We start from the raw sequence: 18,841 nt of genomic DNA on the forward strand, positions 1-18,841 counted from the left end.
CATGGGGAATAAACAAGAGGAGTTAGAGATGTGTGCATGCCTGCAGGGCTGTGATCTCATTGGCATCACGGAGATGTGGTGGGATGGCTCCTATGACCAGAGTATTGGAATGGAAGGATACAGGCTCTTTAGGAAGGGCAGGCAGGGTAGATGGGAGGCGGGGGGTGTTGCCCTCTATGTCAATGATCAGCTGGAGTACATGGAGCTCCACCTGGGGATGGATGAGGAGCTGACCAAGAGCTTATGGGTCAGGATTAAAGGGAAGGCAGGGACAGGTGACATTATAGTGTGGGTCTGCTACAGGCCACCTGACCAGGAAGGCTCAGCAGATGAGGCCCTCTATAGACAGATAGGAGCAACCTCACGGTCACAAGCCATGGTCCTCATGGAGGGACTTCAGTCGCCTTGATATCTGTTGGAGGGACAACACAGGAGGGCATAAACAATCGAGGAGGTTCCTGGAATGCATTGATGATAACTTCAAGTGATAGAGAAGCCAACGAGAAGAAGTCCTATGCTAGACCTTGTTCTCACCAACAGGAAGGGGCTGGTGGGGAATGTGAAGACCAAGGGCAGCCTTGGATGCAGTAACCGTGAAATGGTGGAGTTCAGGATCCTTAGGGCAGCAAGGAGGGCACACAACAAGCTTGCTACCCTGGACTTCAGGAGAGCAGACTTTGGCCTCTTCAGGGATCTGCTTGGCAGAGTACCACGGGATAAAGCCCTGGGGAGACCTTCTGGCACCTTCCAGTACCTAAAGAGGGCCTACAAGAAAGCTGGGGAGGGACTTTTTACAAGGGCATGTAGTGATAGGACAAGGGGTAATGGCTTTAAACTGAAAGAGGGCAGGTTCAGATTAGATATAAGGAAGAAATTCTTCCCCATGAGGGTGGTGAGGCACTGGAACAGGCTGCCCAGGCGAGCTGTGGATGCCCATCCCTGGAGTGTTCAAGGCCAGGCTGGATGGGGCTTTGAGCAACCTGGTCTGGTGGAAGGTGTCCCTGCCCATGGCAGTGGGGCTGGAACTAGCTTTAAGGTCCCTTCTAACCCAAATCATTCTATGATTCTGTGATTATTTTCTTCATACCTGAATGAGGTAGACTCAGGATGAGTTGGGGTTCTTTGTGGAACTGTGGCTAGCATTTGGTTTTTGTATTTTTTTTAAACTCATCAAAGAATGTCAGATGTGGTAAAGCTTTTTTTGATTTTTATTAATAAAGCACACAGTTTATAATTAAGTTTTTAAAGCCGTTCACGGCACTGTTTATTTTTTCAGCTCTCTTTTTTGGTTCTGTTTGGTTCTGTATTAGCTTCCTATCCTCAGGTCTTACCTTTTGTAAAGCAGATATTGTCATGCACACATTTCTGGGAGGTATCTTGCACCTCATGAAGAAAGGAAAAGGACTCTCAATTGACCCACTGTTCAGTAGGTAGTGTGCTGTGGACATCAGCTACATTACAGAGGGTCTTTGGCCAGTATGTTGCCTACAATGTGAAAGACCACTGCCCCATATCTTCCAGGTAAGACTAACATACTCTTTTTTTATAGGGGTTTTTAGATGTCAACTAAGAAAATAACTCCTTGATGTGTTTGCACGAGAATGAATCCTGTAGGTAAAATTATATTGCGTAACAGTTTCCTGCAGCTCCCCGGATACTTGTCAGAGTACTCCAAAATTTAATTCAGCCTCTCCCTGTGAAATTGGATCTCTGCTTTGTACTTCTGATTGCTTCTCTCAGCTCGATTAATGACATGGAAGGAAGCACTTGTTCTTTCTCTGAATAGTGGCTGGGTGCCTCCTGCCAGAGCGATGGAGATCACCTTCTGCTGAGCTTATACATATATGCAGCAATAGCAGCTATAATGGGTACTTCAGTGCACTGTGTAATATCTTCCTCCAAATTAAGGAGGCTCTGACACATCAGTCAGTTTTTCTCTGCCTGTATTTGATTGCACACTTAAAATCAGCTGACTCTCAGATCAAGTGGTGCCTTGTAGCCTTAAGCTCAGCAGCGGCTGTTGTCTATGTTACGGAATTCTTCTGTCACTGTAAGTGGTAAAACAAGACTCATACTAAAGCTGGCCCCAGAATTTCTTTGCAGTGATCGTCCCTAAGAAGCTTGAGCTTTCTTGATTGCAAATAGGAAAACTCTTGAAGGGGTGTGTACACACAGTAGAGAGGACTTAAGAAGGGAAGACAAGGATTTTATTGAATAATTTCCAAAAAATGAAGTGAAAAAAATGGATGTATACAAAACCAGAAAGAAGTAGTATAGTAGTGTGAGGTGACAGATTCCTTTTAGAGTCTGAAAGTACTGAAAGTTTTACTCAAGACAGCAAAGTTCTGCATTGTGGTATTAGATGTCACCATCCTGAGGTATTCAGCTTGGCACAGTGAGACCACTTAATTGCCTCATTTCATGCCAGCGCGTTTCAGGCTATGTGCTGAGTATCTCCAGTATTTAGCTTTTTATACAATATGCAATAGATTCAATTTTCCTGTTCTCAAAGGCAATATCTTTAGCAGTATGTCCTGAAATGTCTTATGGATTCAAGCTGTCCCTTAATCAATGTTGTGGAGGATGCAGTTTTGATCTTTAATATACGGAACTGTGATACTAGATTCATCCTGTCATACATCTGTCAAACCAGACTGAAAGCATTCAGTTAGAGACACTTCATTACAAGAATGGGGCCAACAAATTGGAGACAATCTAAAAAAGGGAGATTGAAATATAACATAGATGGGAAATAGAGGAAATCTCAAAATAAGGTCATAATGGAGGACTTAAATTGCACATGTATCCAGGCAGCAGCAGGACATCCTCAAAATATGCTACAGTATCTGCATACTGATACTTACTTTTACAAATATGCAACAAATATGGATTGTTTGTGAAAAGAACAGCTATGGGTCAAGATGTAACATAACAGAGAAAACAACTGCAAATATAAATATTTATTATTAGTGGACAGTAACTGCTTCCTACTAAAATTGGCAAGAATGATTAATCCAACCCTCTTAATATTCACTGGGGAATTAGGAAGCTAATGAGAGAGTGCAGCAAAAAAACCTCTTCTGCCTTCTAGAAAAATCTGCAAAGCTAATATTGCCTGACCATAATGAAGACTGCTCTAGTGTACTGATTGCTACTGGGCTGCAGATCCACTACTAAAAACCACCAGTGCTTGATACTGAAACAAGGGATGAAAAATACAAAAAAAAAAATCCTGCCTTTGTTAATACCTCTATTAAACACTGCTGGACTGCCATAGAGGAAATTACAAGCAAGTGATGAATGTGTCTGGTTTGATCTTTGAGGCTCTTTGATTAGGTGCAGATAAGAGTCAGTGTCATCTCTGCAGCCCATGGCATGTTTTAATATCTGCTGTTACTTTCTGGGTTGGTTTGCCGTTTGAGTCTTTAACTTATGACTTTTTTTTTTTTTTTTAAAATTTAGCCATAGATTTTGCCCCAGAAGATTTGATTGACTTGAACTACAAAATCCTTGTTCGTTGTGGTACTAATAAGCATTGTGCCTACTGAAAGCTGCAGCAGAAGAGAAAGGGAGGAGGCCTAACAGGCTTGACACCATCTTTTGTCTGTGTTGCAGCAAGAGGAGAGGGAAAGATGTCTAGGAATTATCATCATATGCACATATACACATACATAAGCATTTTTATTTGTTTATCTAATCTCTTGGATGCTTTTTCAATGTCTGTCTTAAGCCTTTGTTCTTGAAGTAAGCAAGGCAAAGCTATATGACAGGCATTTAATTTTTTTCTTTGTCAAGAGCAGCTAGTGTCCCTTGTGTTAAGAAGAAAAGGGGACCATGTGGAAAGCTAGATTTCAATTAACACATCGAATAGCAATTTGTGGGGTTTTGCCTATAACTAAGGTCTGAGTTTCAGGACTGTGGGAATTTTGTGGTTTCCTATGCACTTACATATTGCATTCTTACCTCTCCTCTACTTTTCCTCTGCTTCTCTGAAGGGGCCAAAGGAAAGCAGTATAATCTTGTCGACTCTATCCTATGGTTCTTGCTGATGAAATAGAGGAACAGCTGCTTGGAACAGTCTGTGAATACAATTTAGTGGAAAAAAAAGAGATGAGATACAAATTCCCTTATGATGCCATTCATTCTGTATGCAGTGGAAAGATGGGGAGGCCTAACATTCAATTTCAATTTGAGTTTAAAAGGAAGCAATTCTACATACCCGCAAAAACATGTATTTATAGGCACAAATTTTCACTTTGTAGGTAGAAACTGCACAGTTGGTAGTATACATTTGGGGTTTTGTGTGCATATGAACTTATTTTTACAGGCACAACCATTGTAATTTCTCCTCAATATTTCCCAAACAGTTACACTTATTCTTACATTATATAGTCCATATCTCGTCTGTGTGCTTTAAACAAAGTTGGGAAGGGGGAGAAAGGGCTACATTTTGGCATGTAGGACAGTCAAAAATCCAATCCAGAAAATGAAAAGGAACCCATTGGTGTGTGTCAGTGTTCCCACAATGTCCTCCCGCTCACATTTCTGCATTGTAAAAATCTGGCATGCAGTTGTGTGTTACATCTGGAAATTAAAGCTAATCTCCTCAGTCACCTTATGAGAGTCATATACCAACTGGAGTAATGGGCATTTTGCTTTCTTGTCTTGCTACTTCAGTACATTCCTTCTCAGGTAATTTTCACCTAGCAGCATCTGGGAAACACGCACAGAATTAAACACGCCTGTCTACAGAAACAGCAGAGCCAAACATAAGAATTACATTGATCTTGAATAAATTACCATTTAGTGTAGTTCTGATAATTCACACTGTTTTGGAAAGGTTGATCAGATTTTTGGTGGTGATCTTGGTAATATGGAATATGTTATGGCCTTTGGCCACACATCCCATATTTTGAGCCAGATGTCTGTGGTTTACCAACATGTTTCCTTTTATCCCACTGCAGGCCAGTAGTAGGAATTGGATTATTTTGTTGATTGGTTGGTTGGAACACATGAAAACCATCCTATGCTATGTATGTTTTGTAAACTACAAGCTTGGTCTGAAAACATTGTAGACTTCTAGGAAAGTAATCTTAAATAAATATTTTTAGATGCTATTCTGGAAGAGGCCTTCTTGGTAGTTATGAAAAATGGAAAAAGAAATATATATCTTTTACAATGAACTCTTGGAAGTCATCTAGAAGTCTAATAGTAGTCATGAAGACTTGAACACACAATACTTGTGTTTCTTTAAAAGGGTTTGCATTAGCTCTCAGGATGAAAGTGTCATCAAATCAACTGTAACTATAGCTCTGTGTGTGTGCATAGCTTGATTATTATCTAAGTACTGGTAACGGTGATACCTCACGCTACTGTGGATAAACACAGAAGGTTTCTGATAACAGCATCTTAAGCATGGGAGAAAAGCTCTCATGTGGTTTACGATACCATCGTAACTCTGAGGTACTGACCGAGCTTCATTCACAGTTTTTCTGCGAGTTGTTTTTCTGTATTTCATTATCACTTTTGTTTCTTCTTGAAAACCATAGCTAATTTTTCTTTTTAAATAAACCCAGATTAAAAATAAGAATTACAATCAAATTACCCTTTACTACCTATTTTAAAAGAATTCAAAAGCTCAATTTGATATCTTAATGGTTATAAAATAGATGTTTTGGACAATAGAACTGTATTTTAATAAATAATGTAATTAATCAAGAAAATTTTTTGAGTTAAATTTAAAACAGCACTATGATTTTTGCAATGTGGTTGATCATGTCACTTAATATGACAGTCAACTCTATCATTAACAGAATATAGTGAGTATTCAATGAAGCTTTTGCAAAGATATATACATGCAAGCTGGTGAAAAAAATGTTAATAGTATTTGCTATTATAAAAATCGGGTTTATTTATCTGTTTCTTTTTTTTTCATGTTTATGTTTTAAAATTGCTAAAGTCTGTGTCTTTATTTTTTCATTTTCTGAATTATTTCTTATTTTACATGGAGGTTTGTTTTATTTTACTAAGGCCTTGGCTGCTTACAGCAGTTGTACTGCCTAACCTATAGCAGCCAAATTAAAGGAAACAGGTTCTCTAGTACTGAAATCATTACAGGGGAAAAAAAAGGAGAGGAACAGAAAAAGACGTTAAAAGGTCATCCAGTCCATGCCTGTTCTGAGGCGGGAAATGGGTAACTAGGTCATCCCTGACAGATGTTTGTGTAGGCTGCTGTTAAAAACCACAAATGAAGGGGATTCCACAACCTCCATAAACCTATTCCATCTAATCTAGACATAACGTGGAAAGGATTTTTGTTGTTGTTGTTTCATTTTTTTTCATCTAGTGTACTCTGCTGCAAATTAAGCAATTACTTGTGATAATCTAAGTGGGTACAAAGAACTGTTGATCATGGCTCTCTATATGCTGCCTTTTAAAATATGTGTTTTCCCCACAGTCGTCTTTTTCTGAGGAAGCCAAGCCCCATTCCTTCAACCTTTCCTTGTAAGTCATATTTTCAAAATAACTTATGATTCTTGTTGATTTTATTTAAAATCCATCCAAATTGTTGAAATTGTTCTTGGAGTGCATTGCCCAAAATCGCACAGAATGCTCCAGCTGAGGCCTCTGCGGCACTGAAGATTGCAGAATAATTAGGTCCTGCATCTCACATACGGCACAATTCCTGGAATGAGAAATGCCCTTCTGCAACATCGTCGTGTTGTTGACTCATACTTAGTTTAAAATCCACTCAAACCTTCCTATCCCCTTCTGCAATCCTGTTGCCTTGTTAAAGCATCATCATATTGTATTGATCTACTGCATTTTCTTTTTGTCATGGGTAGTGCTTAGTTTCTCTGTATATAGTAGGAGCTTGTTGCAGTTATACTGTTTCTCATGTTATCTAGATATTTTGAATTCTGATCGGCTTTCCTATGAGTTTGCAACCCCCTTCTAGATTTTTTTGCAAATTTTACAAGTTTACTCCCTGTTCTATTATTCAACCCATTCAATGAAAAATTGAACAGAATAGGACCGATGCAAAATCCCTGAAGGATGTTACTGCAGTGCCATCCTGCTTTGTCAGGAAATGGTTGATAAATACTGATTGGGATAAATATTTTAACTACTTATGTGTCAACTTGTACTTGGTTTCATGTACACCATTTTTTGTATTGCAGGCAAAATTAGAGAGGACACAGCTAAAAGCTTTGTTAAAGTGCAGATATCACTTTTACTGCTTCTTTCTTATTCAGTAGACCTGTTGCCCTTTCTAAGGAGGAAATTAGAGAGTTTTGACACAATAATGATCCTAAGATTACATTTTCATGTCTTATTGCTTAATTGTTTTCTATCATATTGTTCACGCCTATACACTAACAGCCTAGTAACCTATGATAGTAGCCCTCAGAGATGGATGAAGTATGTATGAAAGTTAGGTCAATTGAACTCTAATTCCTAAGACAGGCAGTGTTTTAATCCTTTCTAGTCTTCTAGGCTCTCTCTCAAACTTCACAAATTCTCAAAAAAACAAAACCACAAACACCTACAAAACCCCCCCAGAATATCACGTGGATATTATTTTATCTTTTTAAGTGTTCCAGGGTGTTTTTTAGCATATTTTCCTATGGAAACACAATTTATATGATCACACTGTATGACCAGTGAGACCACACCATGCCTCTTGAACTTGTTGCTCACTTCCCAACCCAACTGGTCTGAGTGGTGGTGGTCTCAAAGGTACCACATCTTTACAGTTTTTGTGAAAAGGAGCAGGTAAATAGAGAGTCCTCCATGGCAACAAGGAAATCAGTGCAAATGAAACCATGATATCAGGCATTCGACAACTTGTGGGAGAATGTTATGAATATTCCTGACATAAATTTCAGTCAGAGCTTTTGCTCTGGGCTAATCCAAACAGGAGACACAAGGCTACAGGCAGCCAAGCTTTATCCACTGCTTTCTGAACTACACTTTTCAGTCAGCAAGATTGGAACCTGGCACGTCTTAATATCACTTATCTCATTCCCTCCCTATTCTGCTCTGTGTTTCTTGACCTTCGTTAAAATTAATTGCTGTGCATATCTGATGTTAAGGTTTTTGTAGACACATTAGGCAAAAAAGACCATTGAATATTTTAGTCTTCTCTGTATCACATTATTTCCTATCTTTCTTGTTAGATTTTGGATCTGAACCTTCCTTTGTCTCGGTTATTTCATGTGTGCGTGTGTGTGTAACCTTTTAATGGTGTTTAGGTCCTTCCCTAGTTTAATTCGTTTTGCCTCTTAGCCTCCCTGATTTGTTCCCCATGTGTGTGCTATTCTTTTGAACATGCTTTCAGTCATCTGTTCATGTTTCCACATTTTCGTGTGATTGCTGCTTGTTCTTTAGTTAAATAGCTTCTGATGAAGCCTTGCTGCTCTCTTTCAGTGCTTTCTTTGCATCAGGGTAGTCTGCTGTTGTGCCTTTAATACACTTCTCTCAGTTAACTGTCAGCTCTCCTATGCTCCTGTTTCCTTCTGAATTTCTTCCAAAAGATCTACCCACCCATTCAGTCCTTAAGCCAATTAAAATCTGCTTTTGGAAGCCCATTCTTTTTCTACCCCTCCATGCTTTCTTTGGCATCATTAATTTTATTGTTTTGTGATCAGTTTTATATGTATACCTTCCACCTTTGGCCTAATCAGGAACTATTAACTGATAAACTAAATAATATGCTTAAGAGCCTTTCCTCTCTTATCTCCTCAACTGTCTGAAATCATAGGTTCTTCTCAGTACCCTTCGGGAATCTGCTGGCCAGCTTGTCTCCCGTACTGCTATTTTCCAGGACCTTGTGCGTTTGTGGCAGGGTGGTGGGTGAGAAGGACAGGTAGTCCCAAATCTGTTGACTATGGGGCTATTGTCATTTTCTTGGAGGAATACAAGGTGCCTGGACAGGACACTGGACTAGGTGGGTGTCAGGTCAGATGGGGCAAAGCAACTCCCCTGTTGCCACCACAGGGGGCTTTGTGAAGTTCTAGACCAGCTCAGCTGGAGCTGGAAGGGATCAGAGGCGGGGAATCTGTAAATTATAATACTGTCACTTTAATATTTCATCATCTGTCAGGCTTAGCGTTGATGTTATTTGGCCAAAATTTGAAGGCTTTATTCAACAATTAAAAACAACAACAACAAACGAACAAGCAAACAAACCACAGCAGGCCTAAACTGGTATTACTTTTCCCTGAAAAAAAGCATCAAGACATGCCCCATTGCTATTAGGAACCACATACAGACATGGCTCTCTGCAAACACTGTCTGTCTCTAATGGCTTAAAATCAAAGGCAACAAAATAAGCTCTAGGCAAGACAGATACTTCAGGAAAGAAGATAGAAGGTGTAAAGAGTGAGACGGAAGTATGAAAGATGTGTGGAAAAGCATGAGCTTAAAAAAAGATGGAGAAGAAGCCTGACGGATAAGAGGGGCCTGTTTACCTGAGAGCAGCATTATAAAAGGAATAGTCTGAGTGTAAGAAAAAATTGCAGGGAATAGCAGACAAGTAGATTGCAAGGGACACGGGAAGAAAAGCAATAGAACAACATGAAAACAGACAGGTGGGGGGGGAAAAAAGTGAACACAGCATCCATCAGGTTGGGTTTTTTCATTTCTTCATCAGGGAACATTTAAAACCGAATTATTTTTTATTAAAATGACACACATAAGAAGAGATTGTAAAACTGTCCTTGATTCTGACTGGAATGCAGCTAATAATCTTAGTAGCTAGAGCAGGGAGACTGGAGTCGAGAGGAACATTTCTATGGTAAAAAAGACACATTTAATTTTTGTGTTTGGTTTGAAGGAAAGCTGTTTGCAGGCTTCTTGCAGATTTGCAGTACAAATAATCATAGCAGAGGTGGATCACTGGATCTGACCGATGATGATATCAAACGTATGATAAATGCAGTTTATGACAATTACATGGACGATAAAAATAGATCTGTGCTTACGTGGTGTTTGTGTCTGTTTCTTGAATGTAGGCTTAACGTGATACAATTTTTTTTTTCATTTTGGCTTCTCTGCTTCTTGATATGCTGATATATTTGGAGAAGATATTTTTGCTAGTATATTATTTATGTATGTGTTACCTTGCAACTCAGAGTTGCTAGCAAGTGCTATATTAAAAAAATTATAAAGCATGTAGTACAGTATGTGGCTCAGGGAGACAGCTCTAATTCAGTGAGCCTCAAAATTGATTTAATCAAGATCTAAATAACTTTTTCCTATAAAAATATTATTGCTCTAAATCAGTTTTAGAAAACTTTAACTAAACTTAAAAATTAATGTTAGTACAATTGCAATATTCCTATTTGGTCATAAATAGAAATGCCATGTGAGAATCAGGTGCAGAAGCGGTTCCAGTCTGAGTTGGTCTGCACATGCTGGCACAGTCACTTGGCATTTTACCTTGTGCTGGTGCCAAAACTGCATTTTAAACCTTCCGAGCTATGGGACACAGACTGGAAGATTCTACCTGTCATTCCAGCCCATACTGGCCAGGAGCACATTGGTCTGATACAGGGAGGGTCCACACATGCTCAGCTTTGTCAGGAGATGGAAGGACGGTGTTTGAGCTACAACCTTCCAGCATTCACCAAGACAAGACAATATTTTCTTCTCCCAAGTTATGTTTTCCCAGCATACTACATTCCATCTAACCTAGAAATGTCATAAATACATCATTTTGATGATGAAATAATTTAGGCATTTTCTACTCAAGCTGCTGTACCAGTATGTCTATTTCGTTAAAAGAATATTTTTCTACTAGATAGTTAAATCAGATTGGCCGCTGGTGCTGGCATAGTTACAGGGTGAGTGACCTTCTATATATGGGATAGGTGAGTGCATGTGTACATGTGTGTATACATATATCTATGTATAAAATTCATACATACTGGCAAATACACAGCATGGCATACTGTAACAGCTTATGCTTTAAAAAAATACCACTGCAGATCTCTTATCCAAAGTGCCGGGATGACACAGAACTAACAAAGAATTCAAAGCCTTTTTAACAAACAAAACCTCAGTTTCACTGGCATTACAAATAACTGATGGGCCCAGGTGGCCAAGAAGGCCAACAGCATCCTGGCTTGTGTCAAGAAAAGTGTGGCCAGCAGGACTAGAGAAGTGATTGTCCCCTGTACTCTGCACTGGAGAGGCCCCACCTTGAATCTTGTGTTCAGTTTTGGGCCCCTCACTACAGGAAAGACATTGAGGTGGTGGAGTGTGTCAAAGAAGAACAACGAAGCTGGCGAAGGCCCTAGAGCACAAATCTTACAGGGAGCAGCTGAGGGAACTGGGGTTGTTTAGCCTGGAGAAAAGGAGGCTCAGGGGAGACTTTGTCACTGTCTACAACTACCTGAAAGGAGGTTGTGGTGAGGTGGGTTTTGGTCTCTTCTCCTGGGTAACAAGCGATAGGACAACAGGCAATGGCCTCAGGTTGTGCCATGAGAGGTTTAGATTGGATATGAGGAAAAATTTCTTCATGGAAAGGGTTGTGAGGCAGTGGAACAGGCTGCCCAGGGAAGTGGTGGCGTCACCATCTCTGAAGGTGTTTAAAAGATGTGTAGAGGTCATGCTTAGGGACATGGCAGTGTTAGGTTTTTGGTAGGACTTGATGAAGGTATTTTCCAACCTAAACAATTCTATGATTCTAAATCAAATTACTTGAATATTGCTTACAGAAGATAACTGCTTGTTTGAGAAAAGGGTAGAAACAAGGCTGGGTTGCTTTACTGGCTGTCAAACGAGGTAACTAATTCCAAGTTGAAGAAAATGGAAGAAGGCTACATATTAAATGCTTCTGATTAAATATATGAAAAGGTAAAAAGAACTGTAACACCATTGTGGGTCGTGTTTTAGAACTCTTCATCAAAAGAAGCAAGTAAAGGAAATAGGTACCAAAAGAATCCAAGGAAAAGTCCCTAATGATCTCTGATTCCTGACATTGCCCTGATCTGTAGCTGACAGAGACTGATTTAAGTTGGGAAGCATGTAGTTTAATACTTTTCCAGGGATGTTGTCATTTATCATAATTCTGAAAACTCTTTCATTCTGAGAAGTACAAGCCTGCTAAGTCAAGTTCCTCTTCTACCTCTGCTGCTTCTGATTGTCGAATGAATTTGAGGCCTTCCTTCTAACTATTGACATAATTAAAAGGGGTCTTATTTAGAACCTATGCATAAACATACATTATTCATATAATCAGTTGCCTGACCTGATCAGTCACCACTTGCTGGTATTGGAGTATCTGTTGCTTGCATGAAACCTAAGCCAGTGAATATAAAATTTATCTTGGTGGGAAAAAGAGACATAAGACATACCCAGTTATTAAGAACATGTATTATTTGATGTTAATAGAGTACATCTTTTTCATGAGGGCACCAAAATGTATTTTGTGCCTGTGAAGGTCTCAGAATAGGGAAGAAACGATAATCTCTCTGTAACTGGTCCCACAATTGTAGCATATTCTTCCACAAGAAGACCTGGGATAAACTCTGGATTTTACCACATGTAATGTTTGAAATGATGTCTTTTTGTTCTATAAAGGACGTATGAAAAAGTTTTGAAATTGACATTTGACCTGAGTGCACGGTTATCTTTATCAATGCAATACAGATGTCTCCAGAAACTCACTTCTGCTGTAGTCTTCCTTATTTTCACTATGCAGCCCATCAATTCTTTTAAGCCCTTTCCTTTGCTATATTCCGGTTAACGTATCTTACTTTGTAAAGATTTTGGGGTAGATTGTGAAATTACTGCGATAAAAGTTTCTTGCACAAATAATTCCAGTGGCAACGTAGAAAGCTCTCACATTTTTTTAAGTTTTTCAGGATTTTTGTTTGGCTTTTTGATTTTTGGAATAATGAAATTTCGTTATGCTTTTCTGTTCAAGTGTCCTTGATTTGAGGGTTCCTACTGTGATAAACCTTTGCTAACTTTCATTTGACACATTCCCACGAGAAAAATAGCACATACACATTTCACTCCTCTCTATTCTGATCTGGATTTTGAGGTTCTCTTCCTTACAGTTAGAAAAACGAAATGAGCTTGCTTGGGCTTTGCCTGGAGTGAAGCTTTTCCTTGTAGGTAGGTATGTGGCACCTTCTTCATTATTATCCAATGCAATTCCACTGAAAGGGAATTTCCCCATATCTACGACCTCAAGTTATGCCTGATGTTGATGATATGCAGTGTTTACATGGGAAGCCTTGATAGCAGACTATTCTAGCCCTGAAAACCAGAAGACAAAGATTTAATATTTATTATATATTTTTTAAAAAAAGATTAATATTCAGTACTATTTGAGTTGCATGTAGTTTTTAACATTTTGGGTGGGTGACAGAGCTGACTGCTCACCACTGTGAGGGAGAGGTTATCCGTCTGGCCACTGGATCATAAAGTTTTATTGCAAATGAAGGCAGGGCATTGCCGGTGACTCTGAAAAGCATTATGTACCTTTATGATGCTATCTAATAAGGGAAGTCTTTTAGAATATGTTTGGAAATTTCTAAAAGGTATTAATGAAGATGTTCTTCTCTGCTGCTGTGAGACTATTAAACTGGTAACACTGAAGCGATGTGGCTTTACAAATAAAGGGATACCTTAAAAGCAGTGTCAGCTCTAACACATTAGGAAAATAGATTTTCTATGAACTATAGAGATGAAATATACCAGCTCCATGTATTTTTAAAGTTATATAGGTTGTCTCATCTGGAGATTATATGATTCACACTCTGTTTTCAATCTACATCAACAGCTCCCAAACCCAAGAGATATAGCTCTGCTATATTAGGAAAATAGACCCCAACCTGTATTTTGCAGCAGGTACCCATTTCTGCCAAGCAACAGGTGCTGTGTTTAGTGAGTGCTCTGGTGGGGAGTCCTGCAGTATCTGCCCACTCACTCCTGGTCCCGTGCTGAGGTGCCTTCTAACACATGACAAGGTATTCCAAAGATCTGATTATTTTTCGTAGTGTTAATTTATGACAGTTTAAAAGACATCTCAGAATTTTCGTAACAAACTGCATGTCTGATAGAAGAAGTAATGAATGGGATCTTCCTCTTCATACCCCGTTCCCCTAGTCAAAGTGCGTGGTGCTTTATTTAAATAAGGAATCCCAACCATATCAGGGGAATAACTTGCGGGCAACAGTTTGTAAGCAAAAGTGGCAAAATAATGCTTTTTCACATGTTTTTCTAAGGGTAGCAAGGGTTTGTATTAAGTGGTTGCAAATGAGTATAACCAAAGAGACCGAATTTCTTTAAATTATTGCTTCTTTCTTGGCAGATTTTAAAACCGGCATGCTGCAGCAGAATATGCTCATCAGGAAATGAGGTACACATTGACTTATGCTATCATATGGATTGTGGGATTGTGAGTATGTTTTGTTTTTAATCTTGCAAGAAGTTTCTATGCCAGCTGCTAACTATTAATATTGCAGTCAGAGTGAACTAGCACTGTTTTACTTCATGCCTAAGTACTTGCAATTTCCTGGTGTAGTTTGCTAAGGTAAAGTCTGAGAAGTCTTCTGTAGGATCAAGTCCTTAAAAGCCAGTAAGTCTTGGTTGAAGTATCGGATCACTTCTCTCGGCCAAAAAAAAAAGTATAGCTATTACTAAATATATGTCCTGGAACAGACTGTTTTAGCGAATAAACATACTAATTTTTACTCCAAGTTAATACCAAATTGCTAAGAAACTTGCAGCTATGCTGTATACTTGTGGGAGGTGAAGATCTTGGATAATTTGACAGATGTCACTTTAAAAGGAAAAGATAGAATTGGTAATATCTGTGTTGTGCACAGATCCAACCACACACCAGCGATCTACTCCTGCCATTCTCAGACAAAGGGGAAAGTAGGTTAGTAGATGGCCAGGATGTCTCCACACAGCAACCACAAAATGAGCACCATACCTGGGTGATGAAAATACTTATTTATATATGCAGCATGCAATATATCTGCAAACCGTGGTATTTTTTTAAGTAATCAAAGTAATTGTCATACTTAAGTTGCACCCATAAATTAAAAGGCTTTGTCCCATAACGGACTTTGCCATGTGCCTCACATTCTCAGCGAAGGCTATGTTACTTTTAAGAAAGGAAAACCCGACAACTTGGTTTAAATTTTGCTATGTCTGCACTTTAGTCTAAACTCAAGGCAGAGAATTACGTTTGGAAAGATGTACAGGTCAGGGCTGGTGCTCAGCTTGGAGCCTCGGCCTGCGGGGAGAGGCAGGTGAGAGGTGGTGGGGCCTGCCACATGGATCCTGCGGAGCACCAGCCCATCTGCTGGGAGCTGATGCTTTGCAGCCAGGCAGGTTACAGCCGGTGAGCGACACCTTCTTCTTCCGGACAACAGCTTCTCTTGGGTCCCCCCCCCGAGTTTCTACGACCACGCAGTCCTGTTCGGGGAAAGAAAAACACTTGAAATCCTGCAGAACCCCGCCAGAAAAGCTGCCAAAACCCACGCACCTAGGCGGCGGTGGGCAGCGCCCCGCTCAGCCCCGCTGTTGCCGCCCGTACTCACCGCCGCCGCGGGCTGGGCTCGCCCCGCGCAGTCCCACGCCGGGGGGTGCCGATGGTGCGGCCCCGGCCCGGGCAGCGCCGCGTACGGGCTCCGCTCCCGCCCCCGTGCCGGCCGCCGCGCCTTCCCCCGCGTCCCCGCCGGGGACGCGGGGGAAGGCGCGGCGGCCGGCACGGGGGCTCCGACTTGGGCGAGCCGAGCCGGCCAGGAGACCCGGCCGGAGGGAAGCGCCGCGGCCTCGGGGGAGCGCTGCCCGAGGCCCGGAAGGTGAGCGCCGTGCTGGGGGCGGTGGCAGGAGGGAGGTCGCGGCCGCGGGACGGGCGGGCGTGCGCGGGGCTCAGCCGGCGGGCGGCGGCGGGCCGGCCCGGGGCGCGAGCCTTCCGGCGCGCGGGGCCGCGGCGCAGGTGCGCGCGCGGGGGGCGCTCCCCGCCCGGCGGCCCTGGGCGGCTGCGGCGCGGGCTGGGCGCCGGCGGAGCGCGGCGCTCGCTCGGCTCACGATCGTGTTTGCGCATGACCCCTCCCCGCCTGAGCCCTCCCCTCCCCGGCGGCAGCGGGGAAGGTTAGCCTCAGACACAGGCGGCTGCTCGGCGGCGGCGGCGGCCGCGGCGACGCAGTGCAGAGGTGCGGGCAGGTTGCGCCGGCCCCGCGCCCCCGTCTCTCCCACGCCCCGCCTGCCTCCGGAGCCCGCTCCCCGCCGGCGGCCTCCCCGCGCCGGTGTCGGGCCGGCCCCCCGGCCATGAGCGCGGCGCTGGGTGTCCCCCCGCCGCGCCGCCTCCCCCGCCGCCCCCGGCGGCTGCCGGGCTCCAGGAAAGTAGCTTGATGAGTGTCCAAAGTAGCAGTGGAAGTTTGGAGGGGCCGCCATCTTGGTCCCGGCTCTCCACGTCCCCACCGAGCCTGCAGGGCTGCTCCGCAGCGGCGGCCTCCCAGCTCCACGGCGCGCCGCCCGGCAAGCCGCCCAAGGAAGGTAACCAGCGCGCCGCGGGGCCGCGCGGGGGGCCCGGCCCTCGGGGAGGGGCCCGGCGGCCGCCGCCGGAGGCCGGTCCCGGGCTGGCGGGGAGCGGCGGCGGGAGAGGCTGGCGTCCCCGGCGGCGCTGCGGGGTCAGCGCTGGGCCCGGCGGCGGTGAGGGAGCCTCCGCCGCTAGGCGAGCGGGGCCGCGCCGCCCGCGCCGCGTTGTTCCCCCCGCCGCCGGGCCGCGGAGCGGGGATCGGCCGCGCTCCCTCCGCTCCCGGGCCGTCCGCCCGCCGCCGGCGCCCGCGGTGGCCGTTCTCGGGCGGCCGCTCGCCGCGTCCTTCCCCGAATCGGTTCCCCTCCGCCAGCCGCAAAGTGAAAGTGCTGCGCCGGAGGATGCGGCCGTTGTTGCTGGATGGAGGGAGTCGGGCACTTTTGGCATCATGGAGATGGGGAGGAGAGAGGGGCCGACACCGGAGGGTTCGGCCCCGCGGGGAAGGCGCCCCCGGGGGCGGCAGGTTTTACGGCCAGAAGTGACAGGGCGCCTTGCGGCCACCGCGGAATGACTGCAACTTTCTCCTGTCCTCCATCACGCCTTGGATGATAATATTTTTCTCCTCCCTCCCCTGCTCCTCCCCTCTTGTGTTACACCGACAGCGACAGCAGGGTGTTGTGGGTGTTTGCAGGGAATATCTGTATGAAGGTTATGAGCAAACAAGTCCCTTCGCTCTTCCCTTTCGGGTATTGTCTGCTTTTTCCTCCCTGCGTTGAAGTGTATTGCCACAAGATGTAGCAGTTATACAGCTCGTGGGTTGCTCGATGCTTTTAGCTAAAATAACTACTTGCTGAACGCCGGTTAGTGGCGGAGGAGAACTTTTATAGATGGATACGTGCATACCGAGCAGATGTATAATTTTACTTGATTTGCCCCAGTTTAATGAATACCGGGTAGCGTTTCTTGTAGCGTCTGCAAAACGTCATTGCCCAAGCAGGAAACTTGCTAACTTGAAATAATAGTGAAAATGGGGAGTCTTTGTTTTTCAAGTCTTCCTGTAGCTGCTTCTTTCTGGTTTTGTTTGGTTTGGTGTTTTGGGTTTTTTTTTGGTGTGTGTCGGGGGGGGGGAGGTTGATAAGCTATGTAAGGACTTGGTAATAGGGATTTGACATCCTGAAAATGCATAACGCAGTCTGTGTTTCTCCATTTTCCACACCAGTAGTTGTCAGACTTGTATCACTCTGTGTCACTTTTGCATACGCTTCTCCAGGTAGATTGACATGAAATGCTCTAGAATATACCTGGAGAGGAATTATGGTATATGTTAAAGATGCTGAGCAAACTGGCAGGCATTTTGTGCTCATCTTCTCTGGGAAACCGAAGCTTTTAGAAAAACAACAACCGCTGGCCCGATATATAGTTTAAGTTTATTGAGAGTAGGTTTCTTCAGTATTGCAACACTTGGTATGAATATGTGTGCATATAATATTCACGTAGACTGTATGCATGAGGTATTTTTGCATGTATTTCAGATACCTGGCATATAAGCCTGAAATTATTATTGCAGCACAACTTATATATCTATTTATTTTAAAGAAAAATTGTGTTTCTTGAGTACAGCTTTTTAGACATTGAAAAACATCTTTGTGAAATTAGTTTTTAATGTGATGGTGATGATGCTTTTTACTTTTTTCTTTCTTACGACTCATGGTGTTGGATTTTTCTAGGCACTGTAATTTACATCCTCTAATGCAGGCTCATGGGTTACAGAGTAATCAAAACCCTGGTGTTTGCTTAGTACTATAATGTACTGTGTGTGCACGGTGTTCCTGGGTCGCAATAATTGTGCGTCCTCACTAGGTAGTTCGGTTTGAAAAATCAGCATATGCTGCCAGCCATACTTGGGTTTACATTTTGTGTTTGTGCTGGTGGGATGTTATCAGCACACTTTATGTATAGACATTTTACAATGAAGTATCTTGCCTGAAAGCAGTAGGCCTCAAAATATAAACATGTTCGTAGACATTGCCTTATATATATGAAAGAATGATGTCAGATCAAACTAATAAACGTGCTGTATTTGCTGTGCAATGTATTTTTAGACGTTTGTGCTTTCATCGATTTTTAAACTTGCGATACCTTGTGACGTTAATGGACATTATGAGCTTTGGGGCAGTGCAGGAGGCTGCAGGCCCATACTGGATCAGTGCTCCACCGCCACTGATGCCTGTGCCAGTGTTAACTGGGGAATATTTCCAGATACGGAGCATTTGGTGCTTGGGCTGATCTTGTGCCCCAGCCTGGACTTCTCCTTTGTGGATTCAGATCCCT

At 43.1% G+C, this 18,841-nt stretch overlaps 1 protein-coding gene and 1 long non-coding RNA gene across 4 annotated transcripts in view; one reads left to right on the forward strand and one right to left on the reverse strand.

The window, feature by feature from the left end:
• Window positions 1-13,248: 13,248 nt before the first annotated feature.
• LOC135990384 (uncharacterized) lies at window positions 13,249-15,660 on the reverse strand. The gene is made up of 3 exons (XR_010606406.1): window positions 15,570-15,660; window positions 13,851-15,444; window positions 13,249-13,479 (listed from the first exon to the last, which is right to left on the reverse strand). It is a non-coding gene; the product is annotated as an uncharacterized LOC135990384 (long non-coding RNA).
• An 83-nt stretch (window positions 15,661-15,743) lies between these two features.
• The window catches only part of TLK1 (tousled like kinase 1), a 70,206-nt gene continuing 67,108 nt past the window's right edge, over window positions 15,744-18,841 (forward strand). The window contains exon 1 of one of the 3 annotated variants that reach the window (XM_065637839.1): window positions 15,744-15,833. Coding sequence is in view for 1 of the 3 variants with exons in the window: in XM_065637838.1 (XP_065493910.1) it covers window positions 16,386-16,530 (145 nt within the window). In the remaining 2 variants the exon portion in view is untranslated. Of the gene's footprint in view, window positions 15,834-16,120; window positions 16,188-16,233; window positions 16,531-18,841 lie in introns of those variants that run through there. The other 2 variants (XM_065637840.1, XM_065637838.1) reach the window with 2 other exon arrangements.

Source organism: Caloenas nicobarica, chromosome 6 (genome assembly GCF_036013445.1).
Source record: "Caloenas nicobarica isolate bCalNic1 chromosome 6, bCalNic1.hap1, whole genome shotgun sequence".
NCBI lineage: Eukaryota > Metazoa > Chordata > Aves > Columbiformes > Columbidae > Caloenas > Caloenas nicobarica.